This window comes from Macadamia integrifolia, chromosome 5 (genome assembly GCF_013358625.1).
Source record: "Macadamia integrifolia cultivar HAES 741 chromosome 5, SCU_Mint_v3, whole genome shotgun sequence".
Taxonomy (NCBI): Eukaryota; Viridiplantae; Streptophyta; class Magnoliopsida; order Proteales; family Proteaceae; genus Macadamia; species Macadamia integrifolia.
The window spans coordinates 6,317,946-6,343,145 of record NC_056561.1 but is presented as its reverse complement, the minus strand read 5'-3'; the positions used below and the strand labels follow the sequence as shown (position 1 = coordinate 6,343,145).

At 38.2% G+C, this 25,200-nt stretch overlaps 2 protein-coding genes across 3 annotated transcripts; one reads left to right on the top strand and one right to left on the bottom strand.

Moving 5' to 3' along the window:
- The first annotated feature begins 2,788 nt into the window (after nt 1-2,788).
- LOC122078405 (protein argonaute 1-like) lies at nt 2,789-14,318 on the top strand. The gene is made up of 22 exons (XM_042644373.1): nt 2,789-2,989; nt 4,333-5,093; nt 5,181-5,389; nt 5,486-5,635; nt 5,760-5,893; nt 6,112-6,221; nt 6,500-6,606; nt 6,742-6,880; nt 6,968-7,084; nt 8,451-8,558; nt 8,663-8,734; nt 11,361-11,483; nt 11,569-11,734; nt 11,830-12,089; nt 12,363-12,505; nt 12,649-12,711; nt 12,780-12,843; nt 12,950-13,085; nt 13,199-13,272; nt 13,361-13,455; nt 13,549-13,580; nt 13,814-14,318. The coding sequence occupies exons 2-22, from the start codon at nt 4,341-4,343 to the stop codon at nt 14,029-14,031; spliced, it is 3,273 nt and encodes a 1,090-aa protein (XP_042500307.1). The 5' UTR covers nt 2,789-2,989; nt 4,333-4,340; the 3' UTR covers nt 14,032-14,318.
- A 2,904-nt stretch (nt 14,319-17,222) lies between these two features.
- Nucleotides 17,223-22,602, bottom strand: LOC122078406 (sucrose synthase 7-like). 2 transcript variants are annotated; one of them, XM_042644374.1, is made up of 16 exons: nt 22,109-22,602; nt 21,887-22,019; nt 21,632-21,786; nt 21,240-21,432; nt 21,022-21,140; nt 20,709-20,925; nt 20,529-20,624; nt 20,278-20,451; nt 20,058-20,174; nt 19,808-19,974; nt 19,225-19,449; nt 18,417-18,983; nt 18,179-18,317; nt 17,960-18,075; nt 17,749-17,772; nt 17,223-17,580 (listed from the first exon to the last, which is right to left on the bottom strand). In XM_042644374.1, the coding sequence occupies exons 1-16, from the start codon at nt 22,207-22,209 to the stop codon at nt 17,433-17,435; spliced, it is 2,691 nt and encodes an 896-aa protein (XP_042500308.1). In that variant the 5' UTR covers nt 22,210-22,602; the 3' UTR covers nt 17,223-17,432. The 2 variants fall into 2 exon arrangements, with proteins under 2 accessions (XP_042500308.1, XP_042500309.1); XM_042644375.1 differs by having other exon boundaries at nt 17,438-17,656.
- Nucleotides 22,603-25,200: the final 2,598 nt, after the last annotated feature.

Below are 25,200 nucleotides of genomic sequence, written 5' to 3'. Positions count from 1 at the left end.
AAAAATTCTAGAGGATTGGTCATTACCAAATGAAAATGTACTATGGCTATTAAGTGAGAGCACACTACTAGCTTACTTGATTTAGTATTATAGGAATAGATGCTTATCTAACAACACCAGATGTCACCATGATGACCATATCTTGTATAGGTGTAATAGGTGGTGCTATGAATTATCATCTCAAATGAAAGGTACTTATTCAGAAAAACCCACTAACTCCATCACCCAATGATCGAAGTTCATCCATAGATACGAATGTGATTTGTGAGGCTGAGGGAGACTTTTTCTAAAGGTTCAATGCATGATAGGGACTAGGTGTTATCATTTCATAAGCTGGCCAGACATGCCAACAGCTGGAATTTGTGTGATGAAACTTCTAAACTCAGTTCAACTATGGTTTTGACTAATTATATATTCTCTTATTTTTTATTTTTTATAGAATTAATTACATATTCACTCCATGCAAAATAAGAAAAGAAACACGTACAAAAATCTTTTGCGGGAAGGCAGTGAATGACAGTGAGGATTCAACGGTCAAGGTGCATGCCAGGGCCTTTTCAACCATTGGATTCTCATTATCATTCACCACTCACCACTTACCTCATAGGATTCGAGTCATAAAACACAAAAACAAGGGTAAACGATGATTCGTCAAATAAGGCGAGAAATAAGTTTTATTTATCTGGTTGGAAAGAACCTTTTCTTAAAAAAAAATATATGAGAAATTTCAAAATGTATGATCCTCCTTCCCTAATGAGCTTATGTGTCAACTTTTTTGGGGTTTTCCTTAGATGGTGTATCGATCGAGCCATTAGGTGGATTTTCGGTGGAACTTTATTTTTTTAGGCGATAATTTTTTTATGGAATTTCTTTGGTGGGGGGGGGGGGAAACCACCCTTATTAGAGTCTTATAAATGTTGGTAATCATTTTAAATGAATTGTCATTAAGAAATGGACAACCAACTATGTTTGGAATGTAAGAAAAGAAAATCATAATGGGACAAAATTCATGACAGCAGCAATGATATAAGTTAATGTGTTAATCTCTCTTCTTCATGACAGACTTGTGGGGGCATATTATTTAAGTTATCAATTTCGGCCATGACTGACATTGATACCTAATTGATATTTATTGATGATATCAGAATAAGCAATGGTAAAACTGTCAAAAAAGTTTTCATGTCTATTTTTTAAGGGGTAAAACGGTCCAAATCGATCTAATATGACTAATTCATATATGTATTTTGGAATTGATCGATACTTGATTCGATACCGTGCACTAAAACCATGGAGAGATATAGTAGTGCCCTCATATGGAGCCATTCTTGGACCTAGTAGCAGATGGTAGGCTGATTTGAATTCAAGTTGGACCAAACTCTTCTTAGTTTAAGTTAGTCTTATGCATGTAAAACAGAGAGTTTCAATTGTACATGATTGGACAAGTATGTAGAGATCTTCATGGGATCGGGGAGAGAATCTTTCTTAAAGGTTAGGTTACTACCTGCCTTTACAAAAGAATTGAGCTTTGTACCACCTACGGGCCATATAAATCATAGGATAAAAATTATGATGACATGAGTGATGAGTGAATGTGTTTTTCTTTTTTCTTGCCTTCAATGCATATAACATGTGGTTTAGGTTGTACAGGTTTTTCAGTAAGGTTCAAAAATAAGGTATCAAGTATGAGATCGGTCTCCATTAATCATGATTTCAATTATGACGAAACTAGCCCAACTCACTCATACTCAGTGTCAATGAGAATCAAGGTTATTTGAAAACAGCCCTATTCCAATCAGTTGATTCTCAGTTAAATCGGGCGTTTTCACCGATTTTGTTCTGATTTTTTAAATTTATTTTCAAATCATTCAACTTTTAATTTAGAAATTTTTTAAAAAAGGAAGAAAAAACAGTGTTTGATAAGAGGACATGTTTTTTTGGTAGAATTCCAATTTTTTTTTTTAATGACAATGACAGAGTTAATTCTTGTTACATCCACAGCCCCACGGCAAGTGAAGTCCAAACCGTTACCTACATAGATTTTCAAAGAGGAAAAGCAGAAAAAACAAGTATTTTTTTTTGTTACCAATCATCTGGTCGTCACCAACTTTACTTTAACGGTTTAACCCAGGAATCATTCTAAAGTGGGGGCCGCACAACACTTTTGTGGGCCCTGATGTGACCCCATTCCACTACATAAAGTCACCCCTACACTGCTTTCACTTTTTTACTTTAATCTTTCTCCATTCTGCCTTCTTATTATATAGATATCTATGAGGGTAGTTTGGTAACTTGAGACTAAGTTATCAATTTTTGTACCAGTATAGAAACTTCTTAGAGAAAAACATTTTTTTACTTTTTTAACTTTTTTTAAAATTTAACTTCGTCTGGAAAAAGAACTCACTTAAATCAATAAACCCCATTATTAAGCTTCCACAAATCCTGCTTAACTGACGTAATTAATTATTAGTAAAAACTCAAGAACCTTCCACTTATCGAGACGAATCGTGGGCCTCGTGGGCTCGTGCCCAATCATGTCACATTGTCACCCCTCACCTCGTTCCAACGCTTAATCCCACCGGGAATCAAACGTGGCATGCCACGTCATTGTAATACACAACAAAAGAGCCACGTCATCAACTTAACTACTCGAAGATTTATTTTTAGCCACGTCATCGTTCACGTCTGAGCGAAGAGAGAGAAAGAGAAAGCTAGTGAGAGAGAGAGAGAGAGAGAGAGAGTCTGTCGTTATCGTAAAGTTACCCCCTTATATAGGTGTCTCTCTCTCTCAGTCTTCGAGGGGTCACAGTAGGGATTTGCACTCGGAAGAATAGATAGAGAGAGAGAGACAGGCCTGCACTGTTGTGTACTGTGCGGTTTTTTTATTGTTTCTTCTCTCCTCGTTTCGTCTTCGAGACCAGAACAGTCTCTGCTAAGGAAAGTGGAAATCCTTCCATTGGAGGAAAAGCGGTATTTCGAGAGCGGGTTTGAGGTAAACATGGTGGTTTTCTGGTTTTATGCTCTCTGGAATGTGGTTTGCTCTAGTTCATTATCGGTGTTTGCTTTGTTTTAACTTTTTTTTTTTTTTCTTGATCTGAGACGTCTCTTTTGAAAATATCGTGTTCTTAGTTTCATGAGGTATTCTGGTTTCGATCTCTGCTCTCGTTACTCCATTGTTTCCCCATGGTTCTGAGGTATTTTTTTGGTTCTCTTTTTAGTATTTTTGTTCGGTTAAGTTTAGGTTATTGTGCATTTGTTGTTAGGGTTTTAGAGTCATTTTGTGCTGTTTAGATTGTTGTTAGGGTCATTATTTTTGGTCGGAGTACAGATGTATGAGGTTTTTAGTTCCCTTCTGATTAGATATAGGACTTCAGATTTTTATTTTATGTGAATAAAGCCACTGGAAGTTGTATTGTTTTCTGTTTCCTTTTAGTGATTATTTGATATGAGATTGAGTTTAGGACTTAGGGTTTTATCATTTATGTGATGCGATCGGATATCTGAGAGTTGAAGTTTTTGCATTTCAGTCTTGGTTATGGTACTTGATCTATATTATACTCTTATTGCATGAATTTTTTGTGCATTTTTACTGGATTTTAGGCTGTTCTTTTACGCTTGGGCAATTGAAATGATTTCTGTTCTACGACCTTCTGTTTGCTGGTGTAGTATATATAACGTCGAATGGTTTAGGGTTTATCTTGGGTTACTCCTTCTGTATGTAGCCTCTGTATCTTGCCTAACTATGGCGCTGGAAATGTTAAAAGTGTTTTAAGTCGCTAACTTCTGTGCTTTTGCTGTCTTCCTATAGTAGCCATTGCTTGTAATTTTTGATGTGTTAGACAGCCAGCTAATACATATTTTACGTTCTACCCAGTTTTAGATGTATCCAACGTGCTGCTTGATTAGTTTCTTTTCTTTGTTTGGGTTCCCCCTTTTTGATATTTGAAAGCTTGACATAAGGACCGGTTCCATGTTTCTCCATTATGTTGTGCGGTATTGGTTTATGTTATTGCTTTGGTTAGCTTCAGTTGAAATAAGGGTTTGTCATTTCAATTAGCTGTTCTGCTGGGCCTGAGTTTTGATTGGGATTGTAGATTGGTAGGCTTCTTGCATATTGCAAACATTTTAGGCGCTTTTGGCATGAGCTAATTGATGGATGGATTGGCAATTGCATTTTTTGTTCACTTCGAAGGTTCCCTAGTGTGTTATTCTGATTTATGTGTAATATAATTGTGTGCAGTGTGCAGTGTGCAGTGTGCTTTTCCATCCACTTTGAGTATCATGTGTTCATTTCATAAATTTTTATTTTACATTGTTTCTGTTGCTCTTGGGCAGTTGTTATCATGGTAAGAAAGAGGAGGACTGAACCTTCTAGCAGCAGTGGAGAGAGTTCAGAATCCCAAGATGCTGCTGGCCGCAGCGCCCAGCGCCCAACAGAAAGAGCTTCTCCTGCTCAAGAGGGAGGTGGGGGAAGGACTTGGGCACCCCAATCTCAGCAACAGCCCCAGCAAGGAGGTCGTGGAGGATATGGAGGTGGATATTCTCCTCAGGGACGTGGTGGGTCCCAGCCAAGGGGTGGAATGACAGCTCAGCAGTATGGCAGCTCCCCAGACTATCAGGGTCGGGGAGGCCAGCCACGTGGAATGCCACCTCAACAACCTATGGGTGCCCCCCCTGAACCTATGGGAAGGCGCCGAGGCGGTGGCAGTGTGGCCGGTGGTCGTGGGGGAGGGCCTACTTCTGGTGGCCATTCTAGGCCACCAGTTCCCGAGCTGCACCAAGCAAACCAGGCTCAGTATCAAGCCATGGTGAGCCCCCAGCCTGCACCATCTGGGAAACCATCACAGTCATATTCTCAGGCTGGTTCTTCATCCCAGCCATCTGAGCCAAGCACTGCACAGGTAACACAGCAGTTTCAGCAGCTTTCAGTACAGCATGAAGCAACACCGACACAGTCGATTCAGCCTATTGCTGCATCCAGCAAATCTATGAGGTTTCCTCTCCGCCCTGGCAAGGGCAGCACTGGGGCGAAGTGTATGGTGAAAGCAAACCACTTCTTTGCTGAGCTTCCAGATAAGGAACTGCATCAATATGATGTGAGTTCATATCCTCAACCTTCATGTGCTGTTAGGTGCTTAATTTCATGTTGGTTATCTTGAATATATTTTTTTTACTTTGACTAGGTTTCGATCACACCGGAAGTAACTTCACGGGGTGTGAACCGGGCTGTGATGGCACAACTGGTGGGATTGTATAGGGACTCACACTTAGGAAAGAGACTTCCTGCTTATGATGGGAGAAAGAGCCTTTATACTGCTGGGCCGTTGCCTTTTACCTCAAGAGAGTTCTCAATAACTTTAATCAATGAGGATGATGGCACGGGTGCTCCCAGGTCTTGCCAATATGCACCTGTCCTCATTTATCTGTTTTGCAGGCTCTCAATTACACTTGTAGCTGATTTTGTGTGAGATGTTCTGTTTTGATGTAGGAGGGAGCGGCAGTTCAGGGTTGTCATCAAATTTGCTGCTCGTGCTGACCTTCATCATTTAGGAATGTTTCTGGCAGGGAGGCAGGCAGATGCACCCCAGGAAGCTCTTCAGGTCCTTGACATCGTTTTGCGTGAACTACCCACTTCAAGGTACTTTTGAGTTTTGATGATGTTTCCATAATTTTTTCCATGGTGTTTTGAATTACTTTATGAATTTCATTATTATTTGGCCATGTAAATTTCATTAATATTCATTAATTCTTTCCGGTTGTAGATACTCCCCTGTGGGCCGTTCATTTTATTCCCCAAATTTAGGGAGAAGGCAAACACTTGGTGAGGGATTGGAAAGCTGGCGTGGTTTCTACCAGAGTATCCGGCCTACTCAGATGGGTCTCTCTCTGAATATTGGTAAGATTGTTTATATTTAGTTAGAACCAATTTCTGAGTAGTTTGTGAATTTCAATTGTATTTTGTTGATGTATTTAACGGGAGGCTTCTGATCTTTTTTCTGGCCTTTCTTGTTTTATAAGTTACATTGCACCACAATTTAGTGAGTAAATTCAATTTTGTGCTCCTCTGTTGCTCTTATGTGTTCGGTAAAAGTCTCATTCTTTGGGATGTTGCAGATATGTCTTCCACTGCTTTCATTGAACCGCTGCCTGTGATTGATTTTGTAACCCAGTTATTGAACCGAGATGTTCTTTCCAGACCATTATCTGATTCTGATCGTGTAAAGGTCAGTTTGTGTTTATCTGGGTCTTGACAAGGCCCCATTTATTTTGTGCTTATTTTGCTTATCACGAGGGTAAAACTATTTGACAATTCTTTTTAGCACTCTCTAGTTCTTTCCTGCCTTGACTAAAACTTCCCCCCTCCCCATAATTTTGTATTTCAAATTGAATTCATTGGAAGTGTCAAATAAGTATTTCATCTGAAAAATTATGTCATGTGCATGTATATGAAGTTCTTTATTATGTCTGAGATAAATTGATTATAATTGTATATTTCTAACAGATCAAGAAAGCTCTCAGAGGTGTGAAAGTTGAAGTTACTCATAGGGGAAATATGCGCAGAAAATACCGGATATCTGGTTTAACTTCGCAGGCCACAAGAGAGCTGACGTAAGGGGTTCATTTTTTGTTGAATAATGTGTGTTGCCTTGTTATTTCCCTTTCTGGTGAACTTTATTAATTTGTTAAATTATGAATATGATGTCTCTAATGTGGTGGCTCCCACTGTCTCTTCGCCTTTGGCAGCTTCCCGGTTGATGATAGAGGAACAGTGAAATCTGTTGTCCAATATTTCCAGGAGACATATGGGTTTAACATTCAGCATACGCAGTGGCCTTGTCTGCAAGTTGGGAACCAACAGAGGCCAAATTATCTGCCAATGGAGGTCAATTCATTTTGCAGCTGTCATGAACTCATGATTTTTGCATATGTTGTCTCAATTTGCTCGGTTACCAAATATGAATGATTGCAGGTCTGTAAGATTGTGGAAGGCCAGAGATATTCCAAGAGATTAAATGAAAGGCAGATTACAGCTCTGCTGAAAGTGACTTGTCAGCGTCCTCATGAACGAGAACTTGATATTATGCAGGTGCATAACTGCCACAAGGCTCTATTATCTGCTTTATGTCCCACCACCCCTTTTTAAATCTCATTGTGTCTCTGCTTTCTCAATTTGGCCTATAATAAGAGAAGACTTTCAGTTGATTCTAATCTTTTTTTCTTCTTACCACTGCTGGTATGAATTGAAGAATCTTTGACTAAGCATGATTTCCAACCAAAACCTGTATTGAAAATTAGTTATTGGCTTCTGGGGCTAATTACTGTATTATGAGATGTAATTGTAGTTTCAGCATGCCATGACAATTATGCGGTGAAAGAATATTTATGAAATTGCTTTTCTTATCATTTTCCTTTTTTGATAGTTTTGCAAAATTTTTCTATGCCCTGGAATTGCTGTCTAACTTGGCTTTTGGACATATATGTTCTCTACATTGACCATCACATTAGCTGAATATTGTAATGCTGTTATGGCATTTGTATAGCATTTATGTATCTTAGTCTACTCTGGTTCTAGTAACCAGATGGGGCACTACATTGTGTTCATTGCTGGAATACCAACTCTAGCTAATATACTGTAATTTGCAGTTGAAGATACGATAAAATATAGAACATTAGTGTGTCTGCTTGAAAGTGAAGGGTTGTGATTGTTGGGCCTGTTTATTGTTCATAGTTTTTGTTCTTTGTTACACTAATATTATACTTGACAAGTAAATGCATGGTTAATTGAAACAAGTGCAACAGTCGCATACTTGCATGTATACATTTATGTTGGTACCATATGATTCATATCAGTATTAATTGTTCAAGAACTTGTAGGTAGAGATGAAGCATTAAACTGCAAATAGATAAAGACCTTTCTAGAGAGAGCTTGTAGGTAGAGATGAAACATTAAACTGCAAATAGATAACGACCTTTCTAGAGATGGGGGGTTAAAAATCTTATTTCAAAGTGCTTGGTTTCAGTTGTACCTGTCACGATTCCACCCTATACTGTCTACACTTGGCCAATGTCGGTCTCTATTAGGTCGGGATGGAAATGGTGGATTGTAAAGTAAAGAAAACTTTCATTTCTATGCGTTGTTTGGTTTGATGGAAATTCCCAGAAAGTTAAAGAATCCTTTGGCCCCGGTTTCCCTTCAAAATGGAAAATAACCATGATGAAGACAAATGAAAATCAACTTTTGGTTCCCCAAAGAGAGTTGAAGTACTTATTTTTATGCCCTGAATGATAATGTCAAATAATTTTCCCAGTTTATAATAAGAACCATTATGCTCTGAATTCTGTGAATTGGCATGTAGAAATGTCTGCTTTAATGCTTGAAACAAATCAATATTGGGTAGCCACTGGTCAGTCTTTTTTACTTTAACAAGTGATCAAAAGCTGATTCCCTTCAGACGGTTCACCACAATGCTTACCGTGACGATCCGTATGCAAAAGAATTTGGGATCAAGATCAGTGAGAAACTTGCTCAAGTTGAGGCACGCATTCTGCCACCACCATGGGTAAGTTAACTTGTAGCCATTTCTAGTAGTTTTTGTATTCTATTCTTTTCAAATAAATGTGATTCACGTTATTTGCTCATGATTGCTGCCTATTTCTTCTGCAGCTTAAATACCATGACACAGGAAGGGAGAAAGATTGCCTTCCAGAAGTTGGCCAATGGAATATGATGAATAAGGTATTATTTTGTTGAATTTCTGAAAGCTTCAAGTTCTTGTGTGCTATTTGAATTCTATACTACAAGCTGGTTCTTTATTTGTTTATTTTCACGGGTAATGGATGTGGCTCATGAATTGTGCAAAATGGATAGGCTATGTAGACAATTGGAGTAATTAGCACTGAACCTCTGGTATGTTGTGAGAAACTAAGGGTCTGTTTGGTAACATTCTTGTTTCAGTAACAGTATTAGAACAGAAACATGTTTGGTAACTGGTTCGTTTTTCTATTCTTTTTAATGGACTGGGCAGGCATATGGAACACAATTTTGAGACACGCAAAACAAAATTAATTTGTTCCTGTGTTCTAGTAACACAATTGAAAGGAAAAAAAAATTCCCTTCTCCCCTTCTCTCTCATCTCCCCTCTATCTCCATCTCTCTCAGCTCTCTAATCTCCCCCCTGCCGCCTGACCCACAGCACCCTTGAGCTCTGCAACTCCCCCAGAGAATGGGTCCCCTTTCGCATCTGATTCTACATCTTATACGACTTTGAAGTTCAATGATCTACCTTTGTGTGGTATTGAAGCTTGAAAGATAATTGAGATTTAAAGGGGCCTCAAGCATACTGTAGGCTTTGATTAGAGGGAGTGGAAACTTGTATCTATTCTTCCTCCTTTAACTTGTATCTATTCAATTGACAGGGGAGGAAGGATATGTGGGGAATTGCATGGAGATGCTGGATGCAGGAGTGAAAGGATGTAATTTTTCTTAATTAATGCATATGAATTATGGAATACCGCTACTGGAAATCCTAGAAGATTCAACCATCAATGTGGAAACTTGTATCTATTCATGCTCCCGTAACTTGTCATCTATTCATTTTTTCGGAGAAAACAGAAATAATTCAATATGTCAGGGGAGGAAGGATATGTGGAGGAAGTGCATGGAGATGCTGGATTCAGGAAAGGATGTGATTTTCTTAATTAATGCATATGGATTTGTGGATACAGATTTTGGAAAACAGAGAAGATTCAACCAAATACTGTTGCATACTCATCAATCAATCGAATTTATTTTTGAATGATTTTTCAGTTGGGGTTGGGAAGACGAGGGGGAAAAAAGAAAGAAGAAACTGACTCAGATCAGTTGGGTGAGCCATGCTAGGTGATGCTACGCAAGCTCCAGCGACATGTGATTATAGCAGGCACTGGGGGAACACCTTCTGGCTGTCTGTCATTTGAAGAGAGATATTATCAACTTCTGTTTCTTGGATGACACTTCCATGTTCCCTCTTTCTTTTGATTCTTTCTTGGTCTGCAATCTCCGCGCTAGCCCCCCCCTCCCCACCTTTTCTGCACCCCTTTCATCCCGAATCTCCTTCCCTCTTTGTGTCACCCTTCCACCCCATTTGCAACTCTACCCCCACGACCTACAACTTTCACGTTGATCTCCCGACGACCATGGGTTCCTGGTGGTGGGAAGCTTGCCTCTTTAAGACGACATCTTCTTTTGATCGTGTCAAGCTTCTTGGTTGGAGCTCATCCCCCTCTTTTCTTTTCTTCTGCGATTGGAAATTCAATTACAATGCTGAACTGAAAACAAAGGTGACGTTCCAATTTGGATTTGATTGAATTTGGTTGTTGGGTTTAGGTTGTTGACCTTTGTATCTTAATTGCATCTTTGTTGTTGTTTTGGGTTGATCATTGGTGTGTTGGGCCTATTTGGTGACTAGCTTGGAGGGAGAAGAGGAGGAGGAAAGTGAGAAATGTTTTCATGTTGTCAAATGCATATCTAACTTGCAAATTACTCCACATGAAGAGAAACCCAAAAAAATGACAGAATATTTGATTGGAATAGAAAAGTTACTAGCAGACCTTAATTCCCCTGGATTTTTCCTACGATCAAGAAAGCTGGGTTAGAACTAATTAAGCAGGTTGGAAGTTTTGAATTTTTTTTCCTTTCCACTGGTTAAGGCCTTCCTCAAATGACAAAATTTGTTGCTTGGAATTTTGGTGCTGATAATTTGGAGTTGTTAATTAGATATTCAAGCTATTAGATGTGGCCCAAGTTTTGTGCTCTCATGAGCTGGGATGAACAGTGACTGCTTACCTGGTTAGTTAGGGTTAATTCCGACACATGGGAAGGAGATGACAAATATTATACTTGGGGCTTCTTATCATATGAAATTTTGGTATGAAGGGTAATATAATTATACAACTATTCATTTGGACATGAATTTTAATTCGTAAATGTTGATGTGCGTACATTTGTTCCCCAAGAAAATAACACTAGGTTGTAAAATATTATTAATATTTCAATGGAATAAAATTTTGTAACTTCTATATTAGAGTTTGTACCTCATGAAATATCGTGAATCAATGGATTAATTTTAATTTTAAGTGCAGCACATTTTTGACATTGCTACTTTGCTCATTTTTGAGTTGCTGTGTAATTTGAGGAACACTGTTTATTTTCATAATTCTGACCCCATTTAGTTGTAATGAGTGCATATATATTAAGGTGGTATATACATTTACATGTAGTATCATCTTTCCTAGTTTCTCACCTATTGAAGAATGGCTGTTCTGCAAGTGATGCCATATGAACCATTTTACAGTTTCTTATTCTCTGCATCTTTTAATTGCAGAAAATGGTTAATGGAGGAACAGTGAACAGTTGGATATGTATAAACTTCTCACGCAACATACAGGAAAGCATTGCCCGTGCATTTTGTCAAGAGCTTGCGCAAATGTGCCAAACCTCAGGAATGGTATTATTTGAAAAATACATGTTGGCTTTTGATGGTTTGGTCCTCTTTCTGAACAATAGCCTCCAGTGACACAGTTCTATTTCAGGCGTTCAATCCTGAACCAGTTCTTCCACCCTACAATGCTCGACCTGATCAGGTTGAGAGAGCCTTGAAGACTAGGTATCATGATGCCATGACCAAACTCCAGCACCATGGGAAGGAACTTGATTTACTGATTGTTATTTTGCCTGATAATAATGGTTCTCTCTATGGTATGGAACTCCTACCGTTGACCATTCCTTAATTTATCTTCCACAACAAGAGAAGGATGTAATTTTCTGCAATCTCTCATATGTTGTTCCTTTAGGTGATTTGAAGCGAATCTGTGAGACCGACCTTGGACTTGTTTCCCAGTGTTGCTTAACTAAGCATGTATTTAAGAAGAGCAAGCAATATCTGGCAAATGTTGCTTTAAAGATTAATGTCAAGGTTGGTGGAAGAAATACAGTGCTTCTTGATGCATTGACGAGGCGTATACCTCTAGTCAGTGACCGGCCAACCATTATCTTTGGTGCGGATGTGACACATCCCCATCCCGGCGAGGACTCTAGCCCATCCATTGCAGCTGTATGTTTTCTTGTTTTGTTTTGTTTTTGTTTTTGTTTTTGTTTTTGTTTTTGTTTTTTTGTTTTTTGTTTTTTTTTTTTTTTTTGACGATTTCAAACACTGTTTCTTTATTGTCTAGTTAATTCCATTTCATTGTGTTTTTTATTCTAGAGGATGTATTTGTACATACATGTAGGCATTTAGCTTTATACAACTTTTATTTGAAACTGCTTTTGATTTTGTTTGTTCTATTTTATTAATTTTGGATAATTTTGTTTACATTTTTTGCATCAGGTTGTGGCATCTCAAGATTGGCCAGAAGTCACTAAGTATGCTGGTCTGGTTAGTGCTCAAGCTCATCGCCAGGAATTGATTCAAGATCTGTTTAAAGTCTGGCAAGATCCTGCCAGAGGAACGGTGTCTGGTGGCATGATAAAGTCTGTGACTAAATCTCAAGTGGTTGTAATTATTTAGTGGTAGCTCTATATTGAAATGGCTATGCATAATGAGCTTATGGAGACAAAATCATTTTCTTTCTCTGAGTGGACATTCTGAATTAGTTTGGATTTTGTGTTGCCAGGGAACTTTTAATATCTTTCCGCAGAGCAACTGGCCAGAAACCACAGCGGATAATATTTTATAGGTATCAATCGTCAATATATTCTTCATTGTTTCTATTCAACGTAGGCCTGGCTAATGTTCTATTTGCAGAGATGGGGTGAGTGAAGGCCAATTCTATCAAGTCTTGCTGTATGAACTGGATGCAATCCGAAAGGTGGACTGCTTTTATTAAACTAGTGATAATCCTAAATTACTAATAATTAGGGAACCTGAAAGTCCGCCTTAATTCCAATTATGAATGTGTCCAATGTGTACTTCAGGCATGTGCCTCTTTGGAGCCGAATTATCAGCCGCCTGTTACTTTCGTTGTGGTTCAAAAGCGTCACCATACCAGGTTGTTTGCGAGCAACCATAATGACCGCCGCTCTGTTGACAGGAGTGGTAACATTTTACCTGGTATGTTCAACAGAGCTAATATTTTGCTTGCTCATAATCTTCTGATTTGTTCGGATACTGATACTAGTTTCTTCATACATCAAAAATCTATTTTCACTGTCTTTGTGTGGCAGGAACTGTTGTTGATTCTAAGATCTGCCACCCAACAGAGTTTGATTTCTACTTGTGCAGCCATGCTGGTATCCAGGTAAAATGGATTTTTTTTATCTTAACTTTTCAGTACGTAGGCTATCTATTGGACTGAGTGTTTTACTGTGATATCTAACTCTGCACAGGGTACAAGCCGCCCGGCTCACTATCATGTCCTTTGGGATGAGAACGAGTTCACTGCTGATGGACTGCAGTCTCTCACGAACAACCTGTGCTACACGTATGAAATTAACCCATTCTATTGCATCTGGTATAAATCGTTGCCTTGCAACTTTTTTTGCTTGTGTTTGACATGATCTCATTATTGCTGCAGATATGCGAGGTGCACCCGTTCGGTGTCCATTGGTTAGTTCTTCTTTCCTTTTTGAGTTTTGTGTCAAGTTTTATGTTTGATCTTTTTGTCCCCATCTTAGACACGATCCCTTGGCAAATGCATCATAGTAACTAGTCTTTTACCTTTATTTTGCATTTCTACTATATTCTGTGTTTTTACTTCCTGTATGTCACTGTTATAGTTGCGTCCATGTTATTATTGGTTCTGATAACTTGTGTTTCCATGTGTGGTTGTGATGTGTCAGTTCCTCCGGCATATTATGCACATCTAGCTGCATTTCGAGCACGTTTCTACATGGAACCAGAGACATCGGATAGTGGGTCTATGACAAGTGCAGCAGTAGGTCGTGCAGGTGCGGGAAGTGGTGGTGGCCGAAGCACACGAATCTCAGGTGCGAGTGCTGCTGTTCGACCACTCCCTGCCCTCAAGGACAATGTGAAGAAGGTTATGTTCTATTGCTAGGTATGATGCACGTAGTGTGTTAGAAACACTACTTCCACCGGTATATTCTGTTACTGCATGCCTTATGCGCAGAGCACAGAACTGAGTTCCTAAATATGGTGTGTATCATCGGGAGGATGCAAATGATTTGTGTTTCAACATCAGTTTGTTTCGACTTAAGTTCAGAAAAATTTCTTGCGACTCTCTTTGTTGGCTTTGGTTAGCTAAGATTGTGACAACCCACTTCTTTCCCTCAATAACTTTGGAAATTTTACTTCTGAGTGGAATAATATTGGTTTAGGATGAAATCTGTAGAGGTTCGGAATCATCAGTTTACTTTATTGGACTTACCTGAGTTTATTGCTTGTGGTTATGTTCGTCTTCGTCAGGAAGGCTGTCTCCTGCTATTGTCTTCTAACCTAGGGTGCCTTGAAAGGTCTCATTTAGAAATGGAAATTTGGACCAGGTTTCCCATCACCCACGATGAAGAAAGTATTTCCTCACCGCTGCCCGTTATTTTATTTTGTATGGGTCTTTGTGAACAGTGGTGGGTATTTCAGAATATAGTGGGGAAGGGGAGTAATGATGACGGTGTACTGCCGTGAGCCACGCTCATTGGTTGGAGCACTGTTGCAGGGGCCACGCTCCCAACCAGAAAACTTTTCTCCAAGAATTGTATACAATCTTGGTGTCAGGGCAGGGAAGAACTGAATCTGTTCTAACATGTGGCCAAAACAATCTGTCGTCATGAAGGAGGTGCTTTTGATGGTTGTTATGATGAGAGATTTCTAGTTGATATGTTGGTTAGAGAGACCGGAGGGCGGATCTCGGTACAATGATAAGGTTGTTTCATTGCAATCGAAGTGGTCATAGCTTTCCATTGCATTCTGGTGATCGTATAGGTTCAAGTTGAGAAACAGTCTCCTTGTGAAGCTTAAGATTGCATACACAATCCATACTTTGAAGAGCTTTAGATTTTTGGGGCAATTTTAAATTATTTGTGAATTCTAGTGTTTTGGATGTATCCTTGTTGTGGAACTGGTTTTTTTCGTAGTCCGTTATGGGGATTGGCGATTTATCCCTTCAATGACTTTGACATTGGACATTCTCAAAATGGCGAGTCATTAAGGATGTGAATTTGTAACCGAAATCATTTATCGAAATCAAATCGGTCCATTTACATTGAAATTGCAAAATCGTTTAGTAAATGGTGCGGTTATGGTTTCAAGTTTCAGGCCGATTAGCTAAATGGGTTGGGTTGGTTTGGTTTTAACCGCGAAACCCATTGGTTTCAAATCGAATTGAAACTGTTTAAACTGAATTGTTTAAATCAATCCGATTAATCTGTATAACAATTAAATAAAGCAGGGGTAGTATCGGCATATCACTTTAAAAAATATAACCCTAAGTAAAAGCGATTGGAACGAAATGGATTTGAGACGTCTCGTGTTCCCTACTTCCCTTTTCATGATTTGAACCCTTAGTTTTCTCAATCAGGTACGTACGATTAATCTATTAGTTACAAAATAACCAAATAGTTTTCATTCAATTATTCCCATCTTCTTTCTTCTTCTGCCCAGACTCTAATCTAAGGATATGATGATTCATTTATTTCTTTCATTTGCACGGCTTTGAGAATTAGGAACTTGGGTTTATGGATTTGTTAGGGAATGCTCGGGGAGATGAAAAGGATCCTGGGTTATAAATTGAGTGACATTGGTGAATGATCATGCAAAGAAATAACATTAGATTATCAAATTAAGACATACCATCATCAATATAGAATCTCTTACTTGTGGTTGTCAATTATTTTTGGATAAACTTATGATCTTCAATTTAGAGATGGTTGCAAGTTATAACAAATCGATTGTGAACCGTTTTACAAATCGTATAGAATAAATCGAAATCGAAACCGTTTAAAACCGTGAAACCGACATCATTTAGAAACCGTGGAAATTGAAACCGTTTACTAAATGGTCACGGTTTCAGAAAGTGGAATCGTTTAGTAAATGGTGCGATTATGGTTTTAGTCAAATAAATGTGAATCAAACCGATCCACACCGTTTAAACCGAAACTGAACTGATTAACAACCTTAAGAGTCATATCCTTGTTGTGAAACTACTTGTTACATAGTCCCACATAAGAGTTGGCGATTTATCCATTCAATGACTTTGGCATTGGACGTTACGAAAATGGGGTCGGTGAATTCATAATGGATGCCTTGACTACGAGAAGAGAAAAAAACAGAGAGGATGTGCAAAACATAAAACCAATGTATGTTAGACAATTTTTCTTAAAAAATCTTATGGGGCGTTTGATTATTTATCAAATTATTGTTTCTTCATTAGAAATTGACAAAGAGTTCATATGTGGAGCTTTGTTTCCAAATCAGGGTCAGTTTTGGTTAATCCCTCTGATCAGCCAGATCAGTTGGGTATTCTAAGTTTGTGGTCGGCAGCTCATTTTTCAGCTGAACTCGACAATTGAACTGTATCTATGGCTAATCCAGGGGGTACCCTGTACTATAGTTAGCCTTTAGTTTGGAGGCATAAGCATAAGATCAGTGAAGTCTCTAGAGCCAGCTCTGTGATTTCCTCAGCAACAGAATCTCTAAAGTGAATATAGAATTACATTAGGAATAGGTTTGCTTGGTGGAGTCCACTTGGCCTTAGTGAGTTGGTTAACACAAAGCGCTCCATGTGCTTACCTGCCCCTCTCATCTGATAAATATGCCAATTGCACTTTGCTGCCACTACGTTTAGACACTTCTACCATCTAGTGGACTCAATTTTCAGGTTTAACAATAGCATAAAGGGATTCCTAAGAGAAAGAGAGGTAGGTAGACCTTCAGTTTTATTGGCAAAAACAAATTATGGTCTCTAGTTTTGAAATTTCCCATATCACTGCATAGATTGATTGGTCTATGTTTAGGACCCAAGATGCTTATCTTTACTTGAATGTGGGTTCAAAATTTTAATGTGTTAACAGATGGTTTACCATAGAAAAGGGTTGTAGCAGTGCTCTAGTTAGTAACTGCAGCTTGTGGAAAGATCCATTTTCTCTCTCATAGAAAACTCATCCACCACCCCCAAGGCACCAACATTACCATCTTACTATGACCAGTCTCCGAATCCAAAGAAATCCAAATCCAGCTGACTCCCTCAAACTTGTACTGCTGGATGAAGATGTATGCATATTTCCCATGTGTATATTAAGTTTTAAATAAATATTTTATTGAACTCAGTAAGATGAAAATATATACATGAATTTTCTTCTTCTGGAGAAGGTTACGATCCAGGAAACCAAACCTCTGAACACAATTCAGGATTTTATTTGAACATCCGATCAACTCCCACTCTTTTATTACATAAACACACCAGCCATCTATTTGAACTTGATCTGATCGACTCCCACACTTTTATTACATAAAAGCACCAGATATCTTTTTAACGATGTAGTAGAGAAAGGCAAGAGAAAGAAATAAGGAGCACCACTGCCACCAGGTGGAACGAACATGATCGTCACTTGGGGTTTGGGAGCCAAGCTTCTTCACCTCTGAATCTTCATCCCTGCGAATAAGGCTCTTTTGAGTTGAAGTAGGGAATGATCCTAAGACCTTTTTGATTCAGGAATTAACCGAACATCCTAAAAGTAAGTTACATGACTGGTATAAGTGCTGACCCAATGGGAGATAGAGTGAAGGATTTGATACGCAGTAAAAGGTGATGTGAACTTACCTTTGCAATCGAGACTGGGTGCGCCTGATTTCAGACAAAACAAGAAGATATGCAATGGTTAAGGACTTAGGATGAAAATTTATAAATGAAGCTACATCAGTAGAAAATGTTTAAATTGAGATTCTAAACAGGTCTGTAAAACACTAGAGCATGTGAGCAAGGGTCTCAATATTCAAGAAGACTTCAAACTAGACTACTTTCATGTTAGTACCTTTGTGTTGGCTGCCTCTGCGTTGGCTGATTCTGTGTTGGTTGAGGTCTAACTTCTGGCTTTGTTGCTGGTTCTTGGGTTTGTGTTCCATCACTTGGGATGTGTACATTCTTTGCCTGTAGTAATGTACAATGGAAAGGAGTAAGAAATACTGAAATTGATCTGTTTATCTTTTCAAGTAATTTAATTCAGTACCCAAAATGCCAATAGACAAGTTACCAAGTTTTTGAATTGGAGACTGTAGAACATTTGAATGTATCTTTGTTTAGCTTGTTTTTGTTCCTTGTTCAACTGCTTCCAGAAGCCATAGATGGATCCCATGTTCAACACTCTGGTCGCATAGATCTTCCACGTATAGCTTCAAAACACAGACATTAAGAAAAAATGCAAATATCAGAGAAGGAAAGAATAATTAAAACTATATAAGTGGATATTCTTGAGGAACTTATTTAGTTACCATTCGTATATACGTTGGAGGCCTGCTGTGGATATCTTGTTCCAGTATCCATTATCCTCCTTGCACTTCTCAAAGAAACCAGAAATCTTATTGCTTGATTCATCTCCATTGTTGGGATCAATATGGAATCCTGAGACCCCATCCACAATGATTTCAGCGGGGCCTCCCTGATTGGTAGCAAAGGTGGGTAACCCACAGTTCATTGCCTCAATAACTGTAAGACCAAATGCTTCATACAGAGCAGGCTGAACGAAAGCTCCCTTTGAGTCAGCGATGCAACGGTACAACTCTCCATTCCGGACTCTATCATTCTGAGCAGCTATCCATCTCAGCTGACCTTTAAGTTGATACTTATCAATAAGGCTATGCATCTTTTTAATCTCAGCCATTTCTTCTCTGTCATGAGATTTGGATGGATCAAAGAATCCAGCAACAATGACAAGATTTACCAGATTCCTGAGCCTCTTATTCTTCCCATACCATTCAGTTAATCCTGTAATGTTCTTCACTGTATCAAGTCTTGCCATTGAGAAGATAATCGGTTTCTGCCTGTCTGCTAGATATCCTCTGTCAAAATAAGAGTTCAATTCAGACATTAGAAATTTAGTTGCATTACTAAAGTTTCAAAAGTTTAAGTGATCCTGGCATGTGTTTTATGCTTAAGACACATAAAAGTGAAGCCTGGATTTTCATCATGTACAGGATAATGGAGTGAACTGAGACATTGTTGTGTCATTTTTTCACCGAGTTTGACACTCAAATCAAGATATATGTTTGACAATACTTGAGTTGATAGTATGTGACTCACAAGTGCTCATCGTTATCCTCTTTATTGTATAGGAGTTCTTCAATGGCAGGATGAAATGAGGTCATCCGCTTCTGTTTCTGTGTGTATGGGAAGTAGAGAGATTGATCAGCACCAGGGGGAGCAATGTTTAACTTTGGGTCAAAGACATTGATGCCTGAGACTACTCGGCACAGCCCTGGTAGTGTAAATGCAGCATGGCTTTCATACTGTCCCGGCCTATCCTTGCTGCAGATAAAATAAAATACTTGAAGTTAGTCTTTTTAACAACTTTCTCTGCACTCAACTCGGGACTCACTCAGAAGTGTGAATGAAATGATTCTGCATATTTAAACGAGTCAAAATTGTAATAATCATGACTGCATCTAAAATGTGGTCCAAGCTTTTCATGAAAGCCCCAAATTGGTGAAGTCATTGAAATACTAGGTGGTTTTCCAAGAAAATCTATTTACTTAAAATCATATTTCAGAAAGACCTCTGAAAAGATCAGGCTTGAGACTGTCTTGATAGAGTTCTTCTGAATTCTATGAACAACTAAACTTGCTAGGAGCTCTGACAAAAATATTTAGACTCTGCAGTGTCTGACCTTCCTGCTATTTCTTGATACGTGCTTGTGATGATAAAATCAGCAGAATTCATTGCAATAAGGTCAGCTGTGAATTGGCATGAGAAATGATACTTCGCGTCCAGTTCTTTCCATCTGATGTCTGAATCTTCATACTTTGTCTTCTCTAGAGCATGTGCAATGGTTCCCTACATTTGGAGTTCATCAGATCAGTAATGGTGAGAGTTGAACTCCACAAATTGATTGGATTTTGTATACAATATCATCATACCTGAGTTATCCCAAGTTTGCTTGCCATGAGAGATGCTGCCAGATTTCCATCAGTGTAGTTTCCAATGACGAGGTCTGGTCTCCCTTCCAAGTGATCAAGGATCTTAGCAGTGGCATCCTTGGAATTCAGAAAAGGCAATATGTGATTGACATGATCTATGCATGTTTAAGACAAAGATGCTGAAGCAAAAGAATGGGTTGCGTTTTAATGGGGTACATGCCTGAGTAAACCTCTCAAGGTAGGGGTAGATATCAAAACGGGAAACCCATTGGCGAAGGACACCGCTTTCTGTTGTAAATGGAACTCGAAGGATATGAGAATGCTTAGTGTTTAGTATTGGCTCCAACTCTTGGTTGCACTTGGTCCCTTTAGCATCTGGTATAAGTCGGGTAACCTGTGCCAATAAGAAATGCTTTAATCAACCTGAACTGATGATGATTATGAAGTCATTTCACAATGATATCAGCATACCACAAGAATTTGAGGCTTGATACTCAGCCCTTGCTTCTTAATTCTGAGGAGCAATTCATCCTCCAAGGCCTTCACTTGATCCAAAATGTAAACAACCTGTTTAAAATGGCATAAACTGTCAGCTCATTTATTAATGTTGCATGTAATCTGTTTATATTAACTCTTGGACTTGTTTTATACCTGGCCACCAGTATCAGGTAAGCCAAGGACATCTGCTTGGCCAAAGTATCCATGGACAGAGAAGATTACAATATTGAATATTGTTGGAAGCCTACTGAAGAATTTCTCCATGTTCAGTGGGTCTGGTGCTTGGAGTACCTCCGAGAGTGATCTGATCGTCTCTTTGACGGTTTCAGCAGTATCACCCCATCCTTTCACAAAACCCCACTCAGAAAACCTGAAATTAAGAAAAAGTCACTTTTAAGGCCTATCGTTTGAATTACCTTTTAATTTTTTTTTTCTAAAGGAAAAAAAAAAAAGACAAAGCAGAGACCTCTGTTCAAACTTGTCATATGGGGTATCTTTTGGAAGTGCTGAGAGATACACATCAGCTACGATCAATGCTGCCTCAAGTTTGGCAACAGTGTTGAGTGTCTCATTGATCATAAGATTCTGCAAGATTCAAACAGAACAGGAAGAGGATATGAATTTCGGAAACTATTCCATTAGAAACATCATCACCTCTTTTACCAGGTTCTATTGTTTCCATACTTCTCCTTGATGCTTAAGAGCAAGTAAGTGTTCTAGCAAAAGCTTTGCACTTTCAGAGCCCCCTGTCAACTTTGAAGTTAAGAACTTAGAGACATAGTTGAGACCATTCCCAATTGAAGATGACAGAGTAACATGAGGAATAGAGGTGTCAAATGCTCCAAAGTCGACCTCAAATGCATCTTCGTCAGTTGCCCTGCATATCCAAATTATATTATTCTATTTTCATACAAATTACTAGATGAAAAATTGTGAATTGAGGAGCATATGATCTAAGTAAATCCCAAGACTAGCCAAATCAATGATCAATGCCCTATGATATGAAAGAAATTCATTTTTAAGGGATGGTTTAGAATAAGAAATTTTCGAACTTTTGAGGCACAGAGATGGCATACCATTTCTCATCACTGATTGTTTCTTTGAACTTCAAGTACTCTGCAGGAGTTATTCCATCTACCGAAAGATCTTCGGAGTTCACCTTAACGAATTCCCAAAATCCTGGGTTCGTTCTTACAGCAAAAGCTACATGAGGAGGAACAACAGCAGCCTCCTGTAATATCCAAGAAACAGAGTACATTATCATCAGTGAGATTTTCTTAAACTGGAGGAATTAAGGAAACAAGATTAAAGAGGGCACTAATTAGCAGCACCTGAGTAGAACACAAGATGAAGCCAAGCAAGCCCTCCATGACCTTGGCTCTTTCGAGCTTGTCCTCGATGGATGCATCAATTTCATTCCTTAAATGGTGGACCTTCATTAACCTCTTCCCCTTTGAGGTAAACCTGAATTGAAAACCATAGCTTCTCATGAATAAAAATTGATACAACAAAGAGAGAATGAGATCAAAGGGGAAATCAAATATCAGACATACATTGCGAAACATCTTTTCATATGATATCGTGATTGCCTCATTGCCAAAGGCATGCTATCAGCAATGGTGTCAGAACGTTTGAAGACAGACCCAGAAGCCATTGGATCAGAAATTGAAAATTGAAAAGCTCTGAAAGAGAAAAAGTTATGAATTCAAGAAAGGGAAAGGAAGTTTGATTCATTGAGCCGAGGCATGGAGAGACAATTTATAGATAGGGTTTCTGGGTTCTCTGATTAAATTACAGTTTTTAAATTTTCCATGATCTTGCTTTCGTTTTCAACAAGTTTAGAAATTGGAATCAAGAAAAAACTCTGTTTAGCTAGATATGGAGGAAGCAAGAATGTGAAAGCTATGAGAAGAGGAGAAAGCACAATTGATGAAGTGGGCTGAACAGGAGGGGAAAGATTAAAGACAAGAAAAGAGTTCATCACGGAGAGAGGAAGAAGAGATTCCTCCATGGAGGGAAAGTCAAAAAGGGAGTTTTTTTCAAATGGAGGAAAAGAATTTTTTTGATTATGTGTGTCGTTAGAAATGGTTTCTATCCTTTCCTTCTTTTGTTTGTTTTCCTGACCGTGGCAACTGGCAAGTCTGGTTTTTCTTCTTTCTTTTTCTTTTAATAAATTAAACCTCTAAGAAATATTCCCGCCAAAATAAATGCATGCATGGGAACTTTTTTATGAGACGTATGCATGGGAACCACGTGGGATAGATTTGAGTTGTTTCATAGAGGTTTCAAATGATTGGATATATCTATAACCACAAACTTGTTTGGCACTTAATTAAAAAAAAAAAAAAAACCTTATTTGGTCATAGCACTAAAGCTGCATTGGGACTTCTTTATTACATTTTTGAGAAGTTTACATGTGTTCTTAGATAGTTTGAAGTATTAAAATCATGAAATTGATCAAGGTTTTGTATAATAGTTTGCTATGTAAAGTAAGGCACATTAGATCTCATATTAATGAAAAATCCACAAAACTAATAATAGAACCATCTTGTTAGAAACTATTGAATTTCTTCTCCGTTTCCCATAGTCCTTGGAACCATTTAGGAACCAGTACCATCCCGTCCTACTAGTAAATGGGATTGGGATCTAAGTTTGGTCCCATCAACTAAATGGAATGGTACTAGGATTGGCTTCTTAGGTATTGGTACTGTTATAGACCCATCCCGATTGACACCCTTACAATGCGCATGGTTGCTGAGAGACCTATATGCACCCAAAGTCCCTCCCAACCATTGGGTGCACACTAAAGGGTTAGAGGGGATCCGGATGCACATAAAGGATTTGAATTCAATGTGATATGTCAATTCTTTGTTTCACGAATAGTTCTTTAGGATTTGGATTGTCATAGGTAGAGCATCGTACATGTGTTTGAATCACCTTGACATTACCCTTTTTAGCTCACTCACAATGAGATTAATTTGACTTTTCAATTAATTCGGCCAATGACTTGATCTACTGATTGTGGTGTTAGTTGGATCCTGGGGAATAATCTGGGCAAACATCTGGGAAAAAAAAAACAAAACTCCAGGATTTGGATTGGTCACGATCAGTTCTATTTGAATTGAATCAGAAGTGGCTCAAATTGCGTGTGATCCTATAAACCTACCATTTCGGTTGGGATCGAACCAATTTGGGATCGGTTTTTGTCCAATTTCAGTCTAGATCGGTCAGAGTTAGAATTGGTCTTGGCTGATTACGATCTGAATCAACCTGATGAGAATCGATGGATTCAGATTGAGATCAATCTCGGCTGATTCCAATCTATATCTACTCAAATTGTACAATCCAATCTGATCCAATTCTTTATCATGTCGTGACATCTTAGATACCGTTTTGTTTCACTAGTAAATAGAAGTAAGAGGTTAATAATTTTTACTGAGGCCTCCAGATGGTGTTAATAGGGTATAGGGGAATGGTGAGTGTATTATCAATCATTCGTAGATAAAAAGCATAAATTGATGATCACTGATAGTTGTATGGTTCATCATATGCACGAAAAGTTTTTCAAAATTTAGTGAAAAAGAAGTTACAATTTTATTTCACCGAAGGATTGTGTGACATTTTTAGCATCACACATTCATATATATATATATATATATATTTTCCTTTTTTTTTAATCTATCCATTAGCTGGTTTTGCCCAAATCACTCTTCTATGGGTTTCACCATTGAAAATATGAGGGGAAGTTATCCATCTGATGGTAAATCATGTGGTTGAAATGGGTTAGGTTGCATCCTCCAGTACTACCTATGTTCCATGTGTGAGTTTTTAATCTAATATTATTTTACATAGTAAAAATAGGGGTGTCAATTTCAAACTTGAACCGGTTGGATCGATTAAAATCGATCTAAATAAATTAGACCCAATTAAATCTTTTGAACCTTTAAGAAACTAATAGAAAACGAAATCAGACCAAAATCTAAAAAACCCAATACATAATGGGTAAGAAACAAAAATTTATATATAAGAAAAACTGAAATTGAACTAATAGTAATATGATAATGGACCAATAAGAGTGAGAAGAGCTCTTAGAAGAGGGATTTCTTAATGTGTTTGGAGATTAGGAACCTAGTTGGAAAGAAAGAGGTCTATGATTAAGATCTTAATGTACCCTAAGAAGGGAGGTTCTTTTGGTAATAAGGTTGAGGTTTTAGGATTTATTTTGACAAAATGGTTTTTAGTGTAGGATTATATCATATTTGATGGAAAAAAAAAAACAAAAGAATATGGACTTCTACGGACTTCTACATCATGTATTTTAGAGTAAATTCTTCACAGTTGTGTGGGTTGCCCTAATACAAGTATAAATAAATACCTGGCTTTATCTTGGGACCTTCCCTTTTTTATCTCCTTTAGTTTTGATACATCATTTATTTTTTAAACATTTGTTTTAATGATCGACTTAATAACAAAACAAAACTAGACCAAACCGTGCATTATCACGTGAACGGATTAGGTTCATGTACGAAAATGTTACACTCTTGATCCGAAGATATAGAATCTATTAAATGAAGAGAGAGAAAATTGATTTTATATCCATGGACCAAGACCGTTCTCATACATTCTCATACGTGAACCTGATCTG

Excerpts from the sequence above, each read along its gene's own strand:
- LOC122078406 (XM_042644374.1), bottom strand. The coding sequence starts at position 22,209 with ATGGCTTCTGGGTCTGTCTTCAAACGTTCTGACACCATTGCTGATAGC. Across the intron at positions 20,175-20,277 it reads ACCTTGAGAGGTTTACTCAG|GATGCCACTGCTAAGATCCT; the intron begins GCATGTACCCCA and ends CTGAATTCCAAG. Across the intron at positions 17,773-17,959 it reads CAGAGGCAGCCAACACAAAG|GCGCACCCAGTCTCGATTGC; the intron begins GTACTAACATGA and ends GTCTGAAATCAG.
- LOC122078405 (XM_042644373.1), top strand. The coding sequence starts at position 4,341 with ATGGTAAGAAAGAGGAGGACTGAACCTTCTAGCAGCAGTGGAGAGAGT. Across the intron at positions 6,881-6,967 it reads CAAATTATCTGCCAATGGAG|GTCTGTAAGATTGTGGAAGG; the intron begins GTCAATTCATTT and ends GAATGATTGCAG. Across the intron at positions 13,456-13,548 it reads ACGAACAACCTGTGCTACAC|ATATGCGAGGTGCACCCGTT; the intron begins GTATGAAATTAA and ends TTATTGCTGCAG.